The sequence below is a fragment of the Stenella coeruleoalba genome (genome assembly GCF_951394435.1).
Source record: "Stenella coeruleoalba genome assembly, chromosome: 19".
Classification (NCBI taxonomy): domain Eukaryota; kingdom Metazoa; phylum Chordata; class Mammalia; order Artiodactyla; family Delphinidae; genus Stenella; species Stenella coeruleoalba.
The window spans coordinates 30,903,520-30,924,386 of NC_137165.1; the positions used below are offsets into that span (position 1 = coordinate 30,903,520).

Below are 20,867 nucleotides of genomic sequence, written 5' to 3' on the forward strand. Positions count from 1 at the left end.
CAGGTACGTATCTTCTCTGTGTGGCTCTCACAGACCTGCAGGGAGCTGGGGCTTAATAAAATTCAAGCACAGAAATACATGTATAATCACAGCTCTGCTAAGCTCTAGGAACGCAGCTGCAAGAGTAAGGAACAGGAAGACCTGGCCACCCGAGTCATGGCCAATGGGACCGGGACAATAACAGCTCTGTGTGGATGGGGCCTGGAGGTCAGCAGGAGTCACCAGGCACGAAGGAGAGGGGCCTTTTTGGTTGAGACCCATCGCACGTGGCGGGAGGCCTGTCTCAGGAGTCGAAGCCAGCGGGGTTAGAGGGCAGAGGAACAGAGAGAGGAGACGGAACTCTGGAGAAAGGGGGTGGCTCACCCAGTCTGGCTCCTTAGGAGACGCTGCTTGGAGGGCCAAGATGAGTCCCAGAGGGGACAGCATGCTGGGACCAGTGTGCCAAGTCCCCCAGGGCCTCATACTCCCATGGTCACCAGAGAGGGAGCTGGTGGAACACAGTTGAGGAGCTGGCTGGTCAGGGCCCCAGTCCCCAGGTGTTCCCAACCCTTCTTATGGCCCCCTTATTCCTAGTAGCCTCATCTCCTGTCACCCCAAATGGTCTTTTTTTTTTTTCCAAGTTGTCTTTTTCATGGGTCTCACTACAAAGCTTTTCCTCCTGTGGGGCCCCATCTTGGACTCTTATTTTGCCCATTTCTCTTTCAGAGGAAGAGCTCTCCCACAGCTCCCCAGCCGCTGAGGTCCAGCCAGGCCCCCGGCCTGTAAGGAGCCTGGTTCATCCCCAGCAGCGGGTTCTTGACTCTGCCTATAGGGGCAGGAGCTCACGCAGGCCTTGCAGGGAGCTGAGCTTCTCAGACACCCAACCCAGGGGGGCATCCCACCCTGGCCTCCATGCTCAGTGGGCTGCCCGTTCTCACACCCTTCCTGCAGCTCCCACTTCAACCGCCTGCAGCTCCAGCTCCTGGCCTCTTGGCCTTGCACCGGGAATAGTCATGGGGCCCACCTAGTGCCCACCCGAAGGCTCCAGGTCTCCACCATGGTGGCGCTCAACCCCCTGCCCCACTCCACCTACCTGGCCTATCGGGGTCAGGACCCTGGGAGCTCCAAACTCTCATCTGGGAAAGGAAGAGGAAATCGCATCTGATGGGGGAAGGGACATGTCCTCCTTTGCGGGGTGAAAGAGGGCGCGTGGACTCATGGAGCTAAATCAGGACATGACACGGTTCACTCATGCTCCACAAACATTTCTGAGCACTGGCCAGGCCCCGTGTGTTGGGTCCACAGGTGCAAACAAGATCGGGTCTGGGGTCCCCGTGGTCAGTCCGGGAGGGGGACATGGTGACAGCATGCCTTCAGTACAGCCCATTTTGTGCTGACAGAGCATCAGCATAGGTTGCTCTGCAAACAGAACACAGACCATGTTGAGGGGTGAACGGGAAAGGGATGAGGGAAGGCTTCCTGGACGAAGTGGTGTCTCAGCTGGGCTGTGAAGATGAGTAGAGGTGAGTCAGGCAAAGGGAAAGTGTAGGAGGACCCAGAGGCGAGGGAGAACATGGTGCATTCAGAAAGCTTCTGGGAAGTCAAGGCTGGAGTGTGGTGGGCAGTGGGGAGGGGTGAGTGGAGGCTGGAGAGGTCCTATGGGGCCTGGGAGAGTGGAAGGATTGGGGGGTCCCTGGGCTCCTGCTGAAGGGACATTGTGCATAGGCCCTGCGGACCATGGCTGTGCACACTAGGATCCTGGAAGGGCCCGGACTCATCCCCGGTTCAGCACATGAGCAGCCCCTCACCCACCCCCAGGCACTCAGAGCCCGGTGCTTCCCCCTCGACCCCCTCCCCAGGGACGCAAACTTGGGATGTGTGTGGAAGGATTTGAAAGCTTCCTGACTTGTCATTTAGTGAGGGCAAGAGGAAGGGGCAAAATGCCAGTACCAAGGCCAGGGCAGAGGACGAGCAGGAGATGGCGGGCATTGTCTGTAGGGAATTTAAAAGTACCAAGAGCACGGATGAAGTGTTGGACTGCTTCCTGTGCTCGTCACGTGTCAGCAATTCTGAACAATGTCAGTGACGAAACGCTTCTCCCCAAAGACATCTTTCGTTGGTCTAGATTCTAAACAATTGCTGCAATTACCGTTGCTTTAACAATTCTATGTGTAAGCTTCAAATGAATGCATTTTTATTGCTTATCCTTTTTTTTTTTCTTTTCTGCTGTACGTGGGCCTCTCACTGTTGTGGCCTCTCCCGTTGCGGAGCGGCCATGGCTCACGGGCCCAGCCGTTCCACGGCATGTGGGATCTTCCCAGACCGGGGCACAAACCTGCGTCCTCTGCATCGGCAGACGGACTCCCAACCACTGCGCCACCAGGGAAGCCCTATTGCTTATCCTTCAATATGTACTGTGTTCCACGTGGAAGTCAATTTGCAGAATTCCCAGTTATACGGTGGCTCCCTCAGTTACCTGCATTGGCTTCGAGGGTAAGTTCTAAGGGTTCAGAATCATCCGAGCTGGCTCTCGCTGTGCTTGGTGCCCCTCATCCCCTGTAGCATCACATATTCTTGCTTTTAAACGGTTGGCTTAACATAAGCAGTGTTAACTATTGTGATTGCAAAGAATGATGAGACAGAACTTGACTTTCTTCCATTCTGTCACTCTTTGTGACCATTTGGAATGAGAATTTGTGTTTAAGATTTAAAACAGTGAAACAGAGTGCAAATTGTGAAGTATAATATTTTTAAAGTGAAAATTTAAATTATTATGTGACTATTTTACTGAATTTGAATATCGTTAACATTGAGATTTGTTCTTTAAAATTTTTTTATTTTAAAACTAAAAAAACGCATCAAGAAAACAGAAACTGTAATGATACATTAAGTATTAAAACTACCAATATGTAGGTAGTTTTTTCCCTTTATTTAAACACATTCATGTCATTAAAAAGTATTAATCCACTACTCTTTTCCTTTTTATATTGTAGTATTTTATTTTTATTTCATTACTGGGATGATTATGTCCAAATTTAATAAGTGAGAATTTCCACACATTTCCTTTCTAGCCATTATTATTGCTTTTTTTCATTTAATGAGTGTTACTGAAAATAATTTTGTGGTGGAGAGGAGGAGGTATCAAAAACGAATCTGCTCCCATATCAGATACTCCAGGTCGCCACTGGGCAACACTTAGCCCCGAGGAAAATCTCTCCAGTGAGGTCCCAGTGGGCATTATGAAAAGCCCATGGGGGCTTCTGAGGGACCTGTGGCCCTTGCCCACACTCCTCTCCTGTTGTCTCTGTGTGGTTGACCCTGACCCCAGAAAAAAAGCGGATGACACAGCTGACCACTGTGAGACCTGGCGAGGGCCACGCATGTCCAGGCCTGCCCCCCAGGGAAGGTCACAGCGGGAGAGGGGGCGGACCCCCCCAGGAGGGCTCCTCCCTCCATCGCTGTCACTCCACTCCGTTTCCAGTGGCCTGGCTTGGGCAGCCGGCACGCCCACTCTGACGGGAGGGTGCTCGGAGACCAGGATCTGAACAACCCTGACTTTGGAGGTCTCCCTTCCTTTCTTCCTGCCCTCCTTCTTCCCAGGCACCGGGGCCTGGATGCTCTGCAAAGCTCTTGCACTCACTGCCCCCCACCCTTCCACCTCATGGTAACTGCTGGAGTAGGCTCAGCAAAGGAAGCAGCAATAGGGCAGAACGACAAGGCTTGTCAGACAAACACCGTCCAGCACCTGCTGCATGCCTGGCCCTGGTAGCGTTTCACCTTTATTCCATAACAGCTCTGCAAGGTAAACAGAGAAAGGCCTTCTGTTAGACAGTGAGGAGGCAGGCTCTGAAGCTGAGCAGCTGAGCCAGGTGAATGACGGTGCTGGGATCTGGACCCAGGCCAGGTCTCTCTCACCTCTCTGTACTGCTCTCAACAAGCTCCTGGGTGCTAAGTGCTGTGGCTCCCAGAGGGAGCCTTCCTGCAGCATCAGCAGAAGCCTGGGAGCAGACAAGAGGGTCAAGGTGGTTGCAGAAGAGGGGCAGGGTCCCTTGCCTGGACACCGCCTGCCTGTCCAGCCCTGCAGCCCCGGGAACCCGCCTTCCATAGACTGGTTGTGCAGGGTTTCTTGGCGGCTCCTTCCTTTCTGCTTTCCTCCATCACCACCTGGAGCGGTCAGCACGCCAAAATCCCCCAGAGATGGGCCAACATGGCGGGGATGGGCCTAGAGCCCGGCTTCTATCTCAAGCTCGTCTCAGGGACCATGGCAGCCCGCAGCTGCGGCAAAACCCGTGCACACCTCGCTACTGCTGAAGAATGAGAGTCCTCTCGGGGGGAGAGCAGAGCTCAGTCTGAGTCCTCTCCGGGGGGGACCCTGGAAGGAGAGCGACCTCGGTTCCATACGCCCTGCCCCAGCTTCCAATCTCCTGGGCGCATCTGGGATCCTGAGGGCAGGGGAGGCGAGCACATTTGGGGAGCACTCCACGTCTTTTGCAATCTCTCTCCTTCTTGAGGGTCACTGTCCCACTCTCACAGGCCTGGAAGCTGAGGTCCGGGGAGCGGTGCGGTCTACCCCGGTCACGTGGCGGGTCAGCAGCAAGGAACTCGGCGGGCGCGCTGCAACTGCACGGTGACGGTCCGTCCTGACCCTGTGCAGGAGAGGGGCCCCCGCTGAAGACAAGGAGATAAGATCAGCTGGCCCAGGCCCTCAACTGGGGCTTGTGAAAGGGGTTGCTGAAGGGGCTGTTTCGAGAGCAACTGGCGGGCCGGTGCTGTTGCTGTGGGAAGAGGCTGCGGAGGGCCCGGCGGCTGCGTTAGGCGGGGCGGGGCTCGGAGGGCAGGAGGGGGGGACACCCAGCAGGCACAGCGACTGCTCCGAGGAAGGGATGGACACGTCCACCCGAAGAAGGGGCGAGCGCAGGCAGGCTGCAGGGTGCAGCGAGGGTGACTCTGGGGCTGAGCGCTGTCCAGGCAGACCAGGATGGGGTCGGAGCAAAGGATGAGCTTGGCTCATCCAGCGGCATAAACCAGGAGGAAAGCCCAAGGGGTGTGAAGTCCTGGGCCCTGGAGGGAGCGCCGACTGGGGGCGTTCTACCCTTCAGATGCAGAAATGGAGGCCCAGCCAAGGTGGTGCAGGCCGAGCGGGGTCCAAACCCAGGTGGGTCGGAGCCCACCGCCTCCCCTAAGGAAGCCACTGCTGACCAAGCCCATAGAAAGTCAGAATTTACACCGAGCGTGTGGTGCAAACCTGCTACTGACGTGCACTGAAGAAGCGCGCAGAGAAGCGCTAAGCCCCAGGCAGGTCCTCAGCTTGCACGGAAGCCTGCTGCCATCACTCCGCGGGGTGCTTCCCGGTGACTTCGCACTGTGTCCCCCAGACGGCGCATGAGGCCGCACCTTGATTTTCACTGCTAGGCCCTGCTTCCGCCATCACCTCACCTTCCCCTGCATCTTGGAGAGAGCTGGAGCAAGGGGGAGGGACCGAATCATTGACCCCACATCATTCATCCCCTCAATCAACTTACTGAGCACCTACTGAATACTAGGCCTTGTGCTGGGGGCTGGGGAGATAGGGCAGTAAGACAGACCCGGCTTCTGCCCTGCTGGAGGAGGAGAGGGGCCTTTCCTATTATTCAGCCCAAGTCCCATTTTAGGAATGTGGAGACTGAGGCTCAGAGAGGGGAAGTGACTTGCCCAAGACCATACACATAGTTAGGGGCAGGACCAGGCGCAGCGCTCTTCTGAGGCACACCCAGCAAATATTCACTGAGCGACACCTGTGTTCTAGGCACTGCTCTGGGCCCTGGGAGAAATCTGTCAGTGAACTCGATAACAAAGAGGCGGGGGATGGAGTGAGCAGATGAAAGAACATCTCCATGTTGGTGAGGGGTAAAGTGGGGTGTTTCAGTGTCACAACTGCCCCCAAATGAGAGGGAAGTCCCAGAGCTCCACCTCAAGAGGCTGGGCTTCTGAGGCCCAGAGCTCCCCTCCCTCCCCCAGGACAGGCTATAAAAGTCCCTTCCCAGCTACTTCCACAGAAGAGCAGGAGGAGGTGAGAGGTGTGCTCGCTTACCACCCTGTGGCTGGGGTCTCGCTGCGGAGATGAAGTTGCTCCTGGCCCTGGTTGGGCTCCTAGACACCCTCACCCTGGCCCGGCTCTCTGAGGGCACCACCCCAGGTAATAGCCCCTTGGACAGCCAGGGAGGAGGGCAATGGAGGGGGAAGCACTTGGGTCTGAGGGACCTGTGGCTGCCCTGGACCCTAAGCCTCCTTCCCTCTGAACAGCCTCCCCTAGGGTAGTGGAGACCTCAGTCCTCCAGAGCTGCATAACAGAGGCCAAGTTGCTAGTGGATGCCGCCTACAATCAGACTGAGAGGAGGTGGGCCCGGGCCTGGGTCTGGGGACTGCATGGGCCTGGAAGGGTTGATTATGGGGGATGGATGGACTCTAGCCAAGGTCATCTCACCCATCACCTGCCCCTGGGCACCTTGGGACAGTGCCATGTCGGTAGAGAGTCTCCCTTCTATCCATCCTTCTGTCTGTTTACACCGTGCTGACTGTCCACTGCCCAGGCTAGGGCTCTGCTGGGTGTGTCTGCTTCCTCTCTCCAGCCCTCCCTTCTCCTCTTCTGGGCAGCATCAAGCAGCGGCTTCACAGTGGCTTGGCCAGCCCCATGGACCTCCTGTCCTACTTCAAACAACAAGCAGCGGCCACCAGGAGAGTCGTTCAGGCTGCCGATTATATGCATGTGGCCTTGGGACTGCTGGAAGAGAAGTTACAACTCCAGGGGCCCGGATCCTTCAATGTCACTGGTACTGCGGAGTGGAAGGAAGCCAGGAGGGGGTTGCAGGGTGCACGCCTCGGGGTGTTGGGAGGGGAGAGGGGAAGGGGATGGGAGGTACAGAACAGACCAGCTCTAGAAGAAGCTAGAACCCTGCCCACTGTCCCACCCGCAGATGTGCTAACGAAATCCCAAATGCGGCTGCTGTCCCAGGCCAGTGGCTGTGCACCCCGGGATGAAGCCGAGAAGTGCAGTAACAAGTACCGAACCATCACTGGGAGATGCAACAACAAGTGGGTGCTGGGGCAGCACCTCACCTGGTGGGGCCCAGTTCCCTCCTCTCCTCCCCAACCCTGCTAACCCCAGCCCACCCACCACTGCAGGAGGAGACCACAGCTGGGGGCCTCCAACCAGCCCCTGGCGCGCTGGCTGCCAGCCGAGTATGAGGACAGGCTGTCGCTCCCCTTCGGCTGGACCCCCGACAAGAAGCGCAATGGCTTCCTCCTCCCCCTTGTGAGTCAGGGCTGAGGGGCTGGAGGATGTTCCATCTCTTCTAAACGTGGGGAGTAAAAGCACAGCCCGGAGTCGGACAGGGCTCGAACCAGGCTGTCCCACAGGCTGGCTGATGACTCTGGGCAAGGACTCCAGCTGAATCAGTTTCCTCAGCTGTAAAACGGCCGTAAAACCCACTTAATATTGCTGTTGTGACTATTAAATAAAGTCCTTGATATAAACACCCATGTAGGATGTGATATATTAATGCTAGCCATTACAATATTGTTTTTTTTTTTTTTTTTTTTTTTTTTTTTTTTTTTTTTTTGCGGTACGCGGGCCTCTCACTGTTGTGGCCTCTCCCATTGCGGAGCAATGGCTCTGGACGCGCAGGCTCAGCACCCATGGCTCACGGGCACACCCGCTCTGCAGCATGTGGGATCTTCCCGGACCGGGGCACGAACCCGTGTCCCCTGCATCGGCAGGCGGACTCTCAACCACTGCGCCACCAGGGAAACCCTACAATATTGTTTTTTTCTGAAAGAATTCATGTCAAAGTACCTTGCTAAATATAAGAAGCAATACATCTTAATGTAGTTCTATCTATTGACCTAAACTATTTCACATTTAACAATTTATCAATCTTCTATTCATATGCCAAAATAACAATCTGTCATCTACCCATCTATCAACATCTATTTATCAATTTTTCTTCCGTTGATCTTTCTATCTATCCAATTCTCTGTTTATTATCCATCGCCTAGCAACCAATCCTTGCATCTGTCAATCAGTTCTACCATCTAATTATCCATTAGTCTATAAATTAATCTATCAGTTTCATCTATTTATCTCTCTGGAGAAGCTGGTGGGGTCTGAGCCAGCCAACCTGGCCCGTCCCCTTCCTGGAATTACTCCTGGAGTCCTCAGGAGCTGGGCTGGAGAGCATCCTTGTAGGAATGACAGCCACATAGGAAGTGGGACAAAGCAGGAGAGGGGAGGGGAGGGCAGGGGAGGAGGAGGGACTGTGTTAACTCCAGCAGGGGCAACCTGCCACCCCCTGAGTCCTGGGTTGGCTCTGACACCTTGCAGAGTCAGCGCCCCACGCTGATCTATCTCCCCACCAGGTCCGAGCCGTCTCCAACCAGATCGTGCGCTTCCCCAGTGAGAGGCTAACCACCGACCGGGGCCGGTCCCTCATGTTCATGCAGTGGGGCCAGTTCATTGACCACGACTTGGACTTCGTCCCTGAGTCCCCAGCCAGAGTGGCCTTCACTGTGGGCGTCGACTGTGAGAGGACCTGTGACCAGCTGCCCCCCTGCTTCCCCATCAAGGTACTTAACCCTGACTCCCAGGCTCCTGATGTGGCCTCCACCTCTGGCAGAGAGCTGGGGCTGGGCATCTGGTACCTAGTGCACCTGCCTTAAGGAGCTGCCTGTGACTCTGGAGTATCAGACAGAGATGCACAGTCTGGCACAGACGCCTGGTTCTGTGTGTGTTTGGGGCGGGGGCGGGGGGCAACCTGCCAGGAAGTCCCGGTGCTGGCCTCACAGAAGGGGAAGAAGTTGAGACTAGCCTTGACCCCTGGGTCCCTTTCCAACAGGGGAAGCCTTTAGGGTCTCTTAGCTCTTGCCCTTCTCTCCCTCCTGGGGTGGTCTGAGGGCCCTGCAGTTCTCACCATTTCCTGGGATCGGGCTGTGAGCACGGTGCTATCCTTCAGCTGAGAGGCAAGGATGGTGAGGGACACTAGGGAAGAAAAGACGGGCTCCAGGGAGCACAGCCTCTTCTGGGGACAGAGGGGACCCTCTGTGCGCGCGCGCGCACACACACACACACACACTCACACACACACACACTCACTCGCCCCTACTGGGTAGGGCAGTGTTCTCGCGACATGACATGTGAGGGCCCCTGGCTGGCTCCTTCCTCAAGCTCCTCTGGGGAACTGTCCCTCATCTTCCTATTATACCTTTAGCTCTTGACTTTTTTTTATTTATTTAATTTTTAACATCTTTATTGGTGTATAATTGCTTTACAATGGTGTGTTAGCTTCTGCTGTATAACAAAGTGAACCAGCTATACGTATACATATATCCCCATATCTCCTCCCTCTTGGCTCTCCTTCCCACCCTCCCTATCCCACTCCTCTACGTGGTCACAAAGCACCGAGCTGATCTCCCTGTGCTATGTGGCTGCTTCCCACTAGCTATCTATTTGACATTTGGTAGTGTATATATGTCCATGCCACTCTGTCACTTCATCCCAGCTTATCCTTCCCCCTCCCTGTGTCCTCAAGTTCATTCTCTACATCTGCTTCTTTATTCCTGCCCTGCTGTTAGGTTCCTCAGAGCCTTTTTTTTTTTTTTTTTTTTTTTTAGATTCCATATATATGTGTTAGCACACGGTATTTGTTTTTCTCTTTCTGACTTACTTCACTCTGTATGACAGACTCTAGGTCCATCCACCTCACTACAAATAACTCAATTTCGTTTCTTTTTATGGCTGAGTAATATTCCATTGTATATATGTGTCACATCTTCTTTATCCATTCATCTGTTGATGGACACTTAGGTTGCTTCCATGTCCAGGCTATTGTAAATAGAGCTGCAATGAACATTGTGGTACATGACTCCTTTTGAATTATGGTTTTCTCAGGGTATATGCCCCGTAGTGGGATTGCTGGGTTATATGGTAGTACTGTTTTTAGTTTTTAAGGAACCTCCATACCGTTCTCCATAGTGGCTGTATCAATTTACATTCCCACCAACAGTGCAAGAGGGCTCCCTTTTCTCCACACCCTCTCCAGCATTTATTGTTTGTAGATTTTTTTTGATGATGGCCATTTTTACTATTTCCTTACCCATATTAGGGAAGTTTTCAACTATAATCTCTTCAAATACTTTCTCAGTCCCTTTTTTTTCCTCTTCTTCTTCTGGGACCCCCATAATTTGAATGTTGGCGTGTTTAATGTTGTCCCAGAGGTCTCTGAGATTATCCTCAGTTCTTTTCATTCTTTTTTCTTTATTCTGCTCTGTGGTAGTTATTTCCACTATCTTATCTTCCAGGTCACTTATCCGTTCTTCTCCCTCAGTTATTCTGCTATTGATCCCTTCTAGAGAATTTTTAATTTCATTTATCGTGTTGTTCATCATTGTTTGGTTGCGCTTTAGTTCTTCTAGGTCCTTGTTAAACGTTTCTTGTATTTTCTCCATTCTATTTCCAAGATTTTGAATCATCTTTACTATCATTACTCTGAATTCTTTTTCAGGTAGACTGCCTATTTCCTCTTCATTTGTTAGGTCTGGTGGGTTTTATCTTGCTCCTTCATGTGCTGTGTGTTTTTCTGTCTTCTCATTTTGCTTAACTTACAGTGTTTGGGGCCTTCTTTTTTCAGGCTGTGGGTCCGTAGTTCCCGTTGTTTATGGTGTCTGTCCCCAGTGGCTAAGGTTGGTTCAGTGGGTTGTGTAGGCTTCCTGGTGGAGGGGACTAGTGCCTGTGTTCTGGTAGATGAGGCTGTATCTTGTCTTTCTGGTGGGCAGGACCACATCCAGTGGTGTGTTTTGGAGTGTCTGTGACCTTATTAAGATTTTAGGCAGCCTCTCTGCTAATGGGTGGGGTTGTGTTCCTGTCTTGCTAGTTGTTTGGCATAGGGTGTCCAGCACTGTAGCTTGCCTGTCGTTGAGTGGAGCTGGGTCTTAGCGTTGAGATGAGATCTCTGGGAGAGGTTTCGCCGTTTGATATTACATGGAGCTGGGAGGTCTCTGGTGGACCAGTGTCCTGAACTCGGCTCTCCCAGCTCAGAGACACAGGCCTGACACCCGGCCAGAGCACCAAGACCCTGTCAGCCACACGGCTCAGAGCTAAAGGGAGAAAAAAAGAAAGAAAGAAAAAGAAAGAAAGAAAGAGAAAGAAAATAAAGTTATTAAAATAAAAAATTTATTAAAAATTAAAAAGATTCTTAAGCAATAGAAAAAAAGAAAGAAATAAGAGAACAACAAACCAAAAAAACAAATCCACCAATGATAACAAGCACTTAAAACTATAGTAAAAACAACAACAGGGCTTCCCTGGTGCTGCAGTGGTTGAGAGTCCGCCTGCCGATGCAGGGGACGTGGGTTCGTGCCCCGGTCCGCGAAGATCCCACATGCCGTGGAGCAGCTGGGCCCGTGAGCCATGGCCACTGAGCCTGCGCATCCGGAGCCTGTGCTCCACAATGGGAGAGGCCACAGCAGTGAGAGGCCCGCGTACCACAAAACAACAACAGCAACAACAAAAACAGAACCCTAGGACAAATGGTAAAAGCAAAGCTATACAGACAAACTCACACAAAGAAGCATGCACATACACACTCACAAATAGAGAAAAAGGAAAAAAATATATATAAAAAAATGGAAGAGAGCAACTAAATCAATAAACAAATCTACCAATGATAATAAACTCTAAATACTAAAGTAAGATAAACATAAAACCAGAAATAAATTAGATGCAAATAGCAAACCCCAAGTCTACAGTTGCTCCCAAAGCCCACCTCCTCAATTTGGGATGATTCGTTGTCTATTCAGGTGTTCCACAGATGCAGGTACATCAAGTTGATTGTGGAGATTTAATCCGCTGCTCCCGAGGCTGCTGGGAGAGGTTTCCCTTTCTCTTCTTTGGTCGAACAGCTCCCGAGGTTCAGGTTTGGATTTGGCCCCACCTCTGCGTGTACGTCTCCTGAGGGCATCTGTTCCCGCTCAGACAGGACGGGGTTAAAGGAGCCGCTGATTCGGGGGCTCTGGCTCACTCAGGACAGGGGGAGGGAGGGGCACGAATTGCGGGGCGAGCCTGCGGCGGCAGAGGCCAGTGTGACGTTGCACCAGCCTGAGGCGCGCTGCCCGTTCTCCCGGGGAAGTTGTCCCTGGATCCCGGGACCCTGGCAGTGGCGGGCTGCACAGGCTCCCAGGAGAGTAGGTGTGGATAGTGACCTGTGCTGCACACAGGCTGCTTGGTGGCGGCAGCAGCAGCCTTAGCGTCTCATGCCCGTTTCTGAGGTCCTCGCCGATAGCCACGGCTCGCGCCCGTCTCTGGAGCTCCTTTAAGCAGCGCTCTTAATCCCCTCTCCTCGCGCACCAGGAAACCGAGGCAAGAAAAAGTCTCTTGCCTCTTCGGCAGGTCCAGACTTTTTCCTGGACTCCCTCCCGGCTAGCCGTGGTGCACTAGCCCCCTGCAGGCTGTGTTCTTGCCGCCAACCCCAGTCCTCTCCCGGCGCTCCGACCGAAGCCCGAGCCTCAGCTCCCAGCCCCGCCCGCCCCGGCGGGTGAGCCGACAAGTCTCTCGGGCTGGTGAGTGCTGGTCGGCACTGATCCTCTGTGCGGGAATCTCTCCGCTTTGCCCCCCGCACCCCTGTTGCTGCGCTCTCCTCCGTGGCTCCGAAGCTTCCCCCCTCCGCCACCCGCAGTCTCCGCCCTCAAAGGGGCTTCCTAGTGTGTGGAAACCTTTCCTCCTTCACGGCTCCCTCCCACTGGTGCGGGCCCCATCCCTATTCTTTTGTCTGTTTTTTCTTTTGCCCTACCCAGGTACGTGGGGAGTTTCTTGCCTTTTGGGAGGTCTGAGGTCTTCTGCTAGCGTTCAGTAGGTGTTCTATAGGAGTTGTTCCACGCGTAGATGTATTTCTGATGTATTTGTGGGAAGGTGATCTCCATGTCTTACTCCTCCACCATCTTGAAGGTCTCCCTAGCTCTTGACTTTTAAGCCAAGCATAGCAAATGCCACCTCAATTTAGAGTTACATTACTCGATGTGCAGGTCTGTTTTCACGGAATTGCCAGCTTCCTGCAACCTGTCCTGGGTTTCCTCGACCTTCACCGTCTCCGAGGCACCCGGCACAGAAAGGGGCTTAGGAAATGTCTGTTGAATTGAATGGAATGAAAGGAGCACAAGCCTCATGTCAGGAGAACTAGGTTCTAATCCCTCCTCTCCCGCTAACGAGTTCTCTCCCGCTAACTTCCCCTCTCTGAGCCTCAGTTTCCCCACCTATAAAATGAGGATCTAAGGCCTCGTCCATTTTTTTTTTTTTTTTTTTTTTTTTTTTTTTGCGGTACCCGGGCCTCTCACTGCTGTGGCCTCTCCCGTTGTGGAGAACAGGCTCCGGACGCGCAGGCTTAGCGGCCATGGCTCACGGGCCCAGCCGCTCCGCGGCATGTGGGATCCTCCCGGACCGGGGCACGAACCCGTGTCCCCTGCATCGGCAGGCAGACTCTCAACCACTGCGCCACCAGGGAAGCCCCAGGCCTCATCCATTTCTAACCTTTCATGCCTCTATGACACAACGTGCTAAGGGTGCTCGGATGACCTGGTGAGCAGCGTGAGTCTGGATGAGTCAAGGAGGGCTTCCTGGAAAAAGGGAGTTTTGAGCAAGGTTTTGAAGCAGGTGGGGGATGACCAGGAGGAGTGAGCTTGCTCGGGAGGGGCCCCAGTGTCACTGGCTCCTCTTCCACCTCAGATCCCGCCCGATGACCCCCGCATCATGAACCAGCGTGACTGCATCCCCTTCTTCCGCTCGGCACCCTCGTGCCCCCAAAACAAGAACGAAGTCCGCAACCAGATCAACGCGCTCACCTCCTTCCTGGACGCCAGCATGGTGTATGGCAGCGAGGACCCCTTGGCCATGAGGCTGCGCAACCTGACCAACCAGCTGGGGCTGCTGGCCGTCAACACCCGCTTCCATGACAACGGCCGGGCCCTGCTGCCCTTTGACAACCTGCACGAAGACCCGTGCCTGCTCACCAACCGCGCCGCGAACATCCCCTGCTTCCTGGCAGGTCAGACTGGGGGGACGGAAGGACGAAACAGCCAGTCCCTGGGCTCCGGGTTGGGAAAGCCTCGTGGGACTCGATGGGGGCGCGTGGCTTCAGACCTCAATATTAGGCACACAGATCTGTGCATAGTCATCCCAGAATCAGTAAGTTGGAAGGAGTCCCTTTGTGAACCCGGTGTGTGGCCGGAGATCGCCACTTGACTCTCTTCGGTGACAAGGGGCTCACCCCCTCTGCTGTTCATCTGGTGCAGTGCTGACTGCAGACAGCCCCTCCCCCCCCATTTTGATCCAATGCCCATCTGTTGCTCTTCATCATGCTTCTAGAACCTCGGAGAAAAAGCTCTATCTTTCACACATTAATAGCCTCTTTAATAACCTGAAAGTAGCTTTCACTTTCGCCTACCTTTTTTTTCTCCTCTGGGCTAAATTCCCTTAGAATCTTCAGTTTCCCCCCTGCTCTTGCTAGACACTGTCACCTGGTCCCTTCTTCTGGAGGCATAATCTGAACTCTCCTGGGGGTCTTTGCCCCTGCCCCCCTTGCTGGTTATCATAATGATGGTCATCGCTTCTGGTTACTTACTATATTTAAATGTGCCGTCTCTGATCCTTACAGCAGCCCTGAAAGGAGAGCACTATGAGCACCCTCGTTCTGCAGATGAGACACTCATCAGGGAAGATAACTAACGTGCTCCAGAGCAGAGTGTCAGATGGCAGAGTCCACAGTGAGGACTCAAGTCAGGGTAGTGGCCAGGTCTGGGCTCTTTCCACTCTGCTCCACCACCTCCTTTGCAGGGAGTCAGCTCCAGCCCCTTTTCTAAGGACTGTATGTTTCTTTGCTCCTGGCAAGAGCGGCATGCGCCTTCACCAGAGGTTTACTTAAGAGTAGATTGAATAAGACCACATTACAAGGGCTTAGTTCAAAGCCAGCAAATGACTGTGTGTAAGGCCAACCTTTAGGAATGTACTTTCCTTCCCGGCCTCTAGGAGAAGGTCTGGCTATGGGAACAGGCTCTGCCCAACCTTCCTTCTTCCTCCTTCCATGGGGCTCCCTGGGGAGAGCAGCATGACACCAAGCCCAAGCTGGGGAGAGGTCCAGCCCCCGGGAGAGAACGTGCAGAAGGATACAACCCACAGGACAGGTTCCTAGAGTCACCCAGGACCCTCCACCAGCTGTGGATCTGGTAATCCTGCAGAGCAGAATCATTAGGCAAAAGGGTTCCTGCCCAAGACCAGCAGCTGCCCTGTGCCACCTTGCGCAGACTCATTCCCGTAACTTAGGGACCCGAGACTCCACTGTCCTCCCACTCGTGGCCCATTGTGTTTGTCAGTGGAGCCTCACAGCACAGCTGAGGAGATGGAGGTCCAGTGAGGGCCAGGAATTTGGCCCAGGTCACAAAATCCCACCACCTCTTTCTAGTCCCCAGAGCTCTGTCTGCCTTAGCAGAAAGACATTGCTCTGGGAAGGACTATGGTGACTCTGAACTTGGGGTTTTCAAGGTGACAGCCGGTCAACTGAAACCCCGAAACTGGCAGCCATGCACACCCTCTTTATGCGAGAGCACAACCGGCTGGCAACTGAGCTGAGAAACCTGAATCCTCGGTGGACCAGTGACAAGCTGTACCAGGAGGCTCGGAAGATCGTGGGGGCCATGGTCCAGGTAGGGGGCCCTGGGTCTCAGCATCCCTTAGAAGGCAATCTGGCGTGAGAAGCCATCCTGGGGGATGTGCCTCAAGTCAGCTAGGTCTGGGTGATTGAGAGTGTTCCTGAGATCTGACCTGTATCCCCAATACTGCCGCTAGCTCTCTCTGTGGCCCCGTTCATGTCACCCAGCCTCTCTGGGCCTCAGTATCTCCATCAGACAATGGGAGATTAACATCGCCACATTTGACATACTGCCAATAAAGAATCAATATGTCTGAGCAGCGCTTCGAAAAGCAAAAGGTCTGTCCAAAGGCAGGGGAGTGGGGTGGGTGGCCACTGAGGTAGCGTTCCTCCTCCATCTTTTCTTCCAGATCATCACCTACCGGGACTTTCTGCCCTTGGTTCTGGGCAAGGCCAGGGCCAGGAAAACCCTGGGGTCCTACCGGGGGTACTACCGCAAGGTAGACCCCAGCGTGGCCAACGTCTTCACGCTGGCCTTCCGCTTCGGCCACACCATGATCCAGCCCTTCATGTTCCGCCTGGACAGCCAGTACCAGGCCTCAGCACCCAACTCGCGGGTCCCACTCAGCTCCACCTTCTTCGCCAGCTGGCGAATCGTGCACGAAGGTGACCAGGTTTTCCAGAGGCAGACAGGGCGAGGGGGTGGGGCCCAGCTTAGTGTCGGAGGCCAGGCTACTGCTAAGCATCTCCCCAAGTGAGTGAAAACAAGGCAGGCGCCACCAAGACCCTCAGTCACGGGCCTCCCGTCCCCTCCGGGATTAGAGGATTTCTAAAAGGGGAGGAGACTGGTGGTTGTGGTCCTGAAAGGAGCTTGCCTTCTCGGAGAAGTGGGGGTGATTGCTTTTCTTGCCGGCTCCAGCTCCCTTCACGTCCACCCAGGCCACCGTTTCTGGATACAAACATTATAGAATGTAAGTGACTGGCTTGTCCAGCTCTGAGCTAGCTTGGCATCATGTGATGACCCTCGGGGCTTCCAAAAGGCTGGTCTAATCTGTGTTGCTCATATTCCCCGCCACCAGGTGGCATCGACCCCATCCTCCGAGGCCTCATGGCCACCCCTGCCAAGCTGAACTGTCAAAATTCCATGTTAGTGGATGAGCTCCGAGACCGGCTGTTTCGGCAAGTGAGAAGGATCGGGCTGGACCTGGCAGCTCTCAACATGCAACGCAGCCGGGACCATGGCCTCCCAGGTGAGGGGGCTGCCCGCCCCTTCCCAGGCTTCCCCAGAGCAGGGTTGCTGGTGATGGTTGGTTGGGGGGAGGGTTCAGAGAAGACCCTTGGCGCCTCCTTTCTGACTGGGACTGTCTACAGGATGCGCTGAGGCTGATGCCACAAAGCATCCCTGAGGCCTCCTTGTTGCTGTTCTGCCACATCTTCTCCATCCTCCATAGGGTCTCTAGCTTTAGGGTCACAACAGGACCAGGACTTGGACGCAGGAGCTGAACAAAGGAGATCAGGACTTTCCACGTAGAGAAAAACAGTGGCTTTAAAAAGCAGGGAAGGGCTTCCCTGGTGGCGCAGTGGTTGAGAGTCCGCCTGCCGATGCAGGGGACACGGGTTCGTGCCCCGGTCCGGGAAGATCCCACGTGCCGCGGAGCGGCTGGGCCCGTGAGCCATGGCCGCTGAGCCTGTGCGTCGGAGCCTGTGCTCCGCAACGGGAGAGGCCACAGGAGTGAGAGGCCCGCGTACCGCAAAAAAAAAAAAAGGCAGGGAAGAGCTGCTCCATGCCCCACCACCCTGGCAAGATCCAGGGAGGCAGTTCCAGGGATATAGAAACTGGCTCTTGGCTCTAATTGGGCAAAGAGCCTGAGAGGCAGGGAACAGGTGGAGTAAAAGTAACGGCCTTGGTTGTTTGGTGAGGCCACAGAAAGACTTCATCTCAGGAAATAAGAAAAATTAGGCACTTTGCTAGGATCTTTAATGGATATTAACTCTTTTAGTCCTCCCAATGACCTTGAAAAGCAGCTGTGACAGACATTTTTATAAATGAGAAAATAAACTCAGAGACATCTAGTAATTGGCCCAAGCCCACATAACTAGGAAGTAGTAAAATTCGAATCAGTTTCAAAATTTCTCCTTCCATCCCCCTGTTCAATCCACGATGTTAGGGGAAGGCTTTGGCCACAGCCTCACTCATCTCTCCCTCTCCCCATCTCCTACTTCCCTGTCTAAACACAACCCGAAGCCCCATCTGCCTCTGCTAATTTTTGGCCGTGAATAATAAAGGGTGGGCAGTTTCTACTGCACCTAACACAGCCCCTGGCTAGCACACAGCAGGCGCTCAAGAACCTGAGTTTCTTTCCTTCCCTACGCTTGGGTGCTCCTGACAGCTAGTGTTGTGGGCGCCCCCTGCTGGAGGTCTGATATTGCTAGCTGCCCAAGCTGCCACACGGTTTCTGTACCCTCTAAACTGTCCCACAAATAGTGTACTGATCGCAGCTCTTGCAGTCTCCTCCAATCCCTTCCCAAATTTGGAATTGGAAGGCCTGGTCTGAACTCCACTTAATGGTGGGGTGACCTTGGAAAAGTCACAGTTGCTCAAGCTCAGCGAATATCCATTGATAACACTGGGATTACAAAGTACCTCACAAAAATGTGAGGATCCTGAGAGATAGCCGCACAGCAGTGCTCGGTAATGGTGAAACCTTACGTGGTTTTCCTTTGTTCAGCTTGGGGGCTGGGGTTTGGGAGTTGTAGTTCAATGGACAACGTTGGGCTGGTGTTTCTTTGAGTCACGGCAAAGCTATCTTCCTCCTATCTTAATGGTCCCCATCATATCATGTGACTTGTCATGGTGTGGGATCCTGATGGCTGAGAAATCAGTATGGTCTTTGTTAGTTTCTGAGTAGGTGCAAAAAAAATTTTAATTTTAGTTAAAATTTTTAATTTTAAATTATATTGTGATATAATTAACATATCACAAAATTTACCAATGTAAAGCATATAATTCAATGATTTTAGTATATTTAGAGTTGTGCATCATATCTAATATCAGAACATTTTCATTACTCACAAAAGAAACCTAGTAATAATAGTCACTCCCCACCCCCACTCCAGCCCCTGACCATTACCAATCTTCTATCTCTACATATTTGCCTATTCTAGACCTTTCATATAAATGGAATCATATAGCATGTGGTCCTCTTCTGAGTAGATAAATTTTTTCCATGTTCTTCATTTCTTGGTTCATTCACTCATTTATTCATTCGGGCATTCTACAAATCTGAGAGTCTTTCCTGTTCTAGATAATGTCTTACTTGTGCCTGATTAATGCCACGATAGTATCATTGTGATTGTGAGTGTTGGGTTACGACAGCTTCTTACATTAGGACACACTCCTCAGCGTGTGCGCAAAGCATGGTTGTCTGCTCGCACTGCAAATTAAGAGGGCAGTGGTTTGGTCTTTGGAAGGTTCAAGGCCTCTTCTGCCAGCAGGGGTTTTCTTCTGCCCAATATTGCCTGACCACAGAGCTCCCCCGGGAGAAATCGCGGCGAGCAGAAGCTAATGGGAATCCGCAGGGGTAAGACCGAACTGCTCCTGTCCTCTCTCCCTACAGGGTACAATGCTTGGAGGCGCTTCTGCCGGCTCTCCCAGCCCCGGAATCTGGCACAGCTCAGCCAGGTTCTGAAAAACCAGGGTTTGGCAAGGAAGTTCCTGGATCTCTATGGAACACCTGACAACATTGACATCTGGATCGGGGCCATCGCAGAGCCTCTTTTGCCAGGGGCCCGAGTGGGGCCTCTCCTGGCTTGTCTTTTTGAGAACCAGTTCAGAAGAGCCCGAAATGGAGACAGGTAAGTGCCCCTACCCTAAAGGGACCAGCCCCAGAGGCAGGGCAGAAAAGCACTAGAATTTCAAGACTCAGCAATGAGAGAAAGCACTCTTTTTAGCTTCATCTCTTCCAAGTACACAGGATCTGAGACCAGGAGCTCCTCCCCGGAGAGCTTGGTAAGAGGCAGAGAGAGCACCTGCCTGAGTTGGAGGCACCTTTAACTCAGGAGAGAGACTTCTCAGCCTCACTGTTCCAGGCTTAAGGATCCCAGAAAACATGGGCACAAAAGCTAAATCTGGTTTCCCTCCAATAAGCTTGTGGTTTAAGACTTGACTTCTTATTTGGATTTGGCATTTACCTGGGTTCAAGTCCAGTCCTGGCTACTTAAATTACTGTGCAATTAATACTGGGCAATTTACTAGACTGCTGAACTTGTTTCTTCCTTTATAAAATGGGGATCATACCTATTTTGCAGGGATTTTGGAGAATCGAATGAAATAATGTATGTAAAGTACTTCACACACAGCAGGTCCTCATTCCTGTTCATCCCTGCCAAACTTCACCCACATTTCTCCGCTGTCTTGGTAGGTTCTGGTGGCAGAAACGGGGTGTTTTCACCAAGAGACAGCGCAGGGCCCTGAGGCACATTTCCTTGTCTCGAATTGTGTGTGACAACACTGGTATCACCACCGTTCCGAGGGACATCTTCAGGGCCAACACCGACCCCCGGGGCTTTGTGCCCTGCACCCGCATCCCCAGCCTGAATCTGTCAGCTTGGAGAGGCAGATGAGGCTTCTGCAGGTAAGGGGGACCTCCTCCAACAGCCCTGGGCTGGGTCAGGCCCTCACATCCTTCCCTGGACAGGACAGCTGAGTCCTCTCAGGCCCCTAAGCAGAAACAACAGAACTTGTCTCTAGCAACAGATCACGCTTGCACAGTGGCTTCCCAGTGTGCTAGCCTCTGGGTTGATAGGTAACCCCAGGGCCCAGGACTTTGAGGCGCAATTAGGAAGTATCCAAGTAGCCTCAGCTTGGTCACCAACACCCTAAGAACAGCTCAATCTCTGGACATCCAGCAAGCTCCTCACTTGGCCACTTGTGCTGCTTCCGCAGGAGTCCATCCCAAGCCTCCGACCTTGGAGACCTTGGAGACAAGGAAACCTGGGGAAGACCACAAGGCTACCTCCTCCCCTGGAGCAACTGCTTCCTGCTGATGCTTTTGCTGGCTATAGCTCAGAGCTGGTTCTCTGGCTGGGAGTGACGGCCAGGGTTCCCAGCAGCAATGAACCCTCCTGCCATGCGAGCCTCTTATGTAATAGGTCACATGTCAGCTCCAGGTGCAAGGGCTCGTGAGCCAAGCAAGGGGGTCCTGAGGCCCAGGCAAGAGGAGT

At 53.2% G+C, this 20,867-nt stretch overlaps 1 protein-coding gene across 1 annotated transcript; it reads left to right on the forward strand.

The window, feature by feature from the left end:
- Nucleotides 1-6,069: 6,069 nt before the first annotated feature.
- On the forward strand, nt 6,070-20,572 carry EPX (eosinophil peroxidase). The gene is made up of 12 exons (XM_079904637.1): nt 6,070-6,154; nt 6,262-6,355; nt 6,613-6,788; nt 6,933-7,050; nt 7,141-7,270; nt 8,374-8,580; nt 13,727-14,045; nt 15,539-15,699; nt 16,055-16,310; nt 16,724-16,894; nt 19,262-19,499; nt 20,066-20,572. The coding sequence occupies exons 1-12, from the start codon at nt 6,079-6,081 to the stop codon at nt 20,265-20,267; spliced, it is 2,148 nt and encodes a 715-aa protein (XP_079760763.1). The 5' UTR covers nt 6,070-6,078; the 3' UTR covers nt 20,268-20,572.
- Nucleotides 20,573-20,867: the final 295 nt, after the last annotated feature.

Coding starts and splice junctions, on each gene's coding strand:
- EPX (XM_079904637.1), top strand. CDS start 6,079: ATGAAGTTGCTCCTGGCCCTGGTTGGGCTCCTAGACACCCTCACCCTG. Junction 16,895..19,261: donor CCGGGACCATGGCCTCCCAG/GTGAGGGGGCTG, acceptor CTCTCCCTACAG/GGTACAATGCTTGGAGGCGC. Junction 19,500..20,065: donor AGAGCCCGAAATGGAGACAG/GTAAGTGCCCCT, acceptor CTGTCTTGGTAG/GTTCTGGTGGCAGAAACGGG.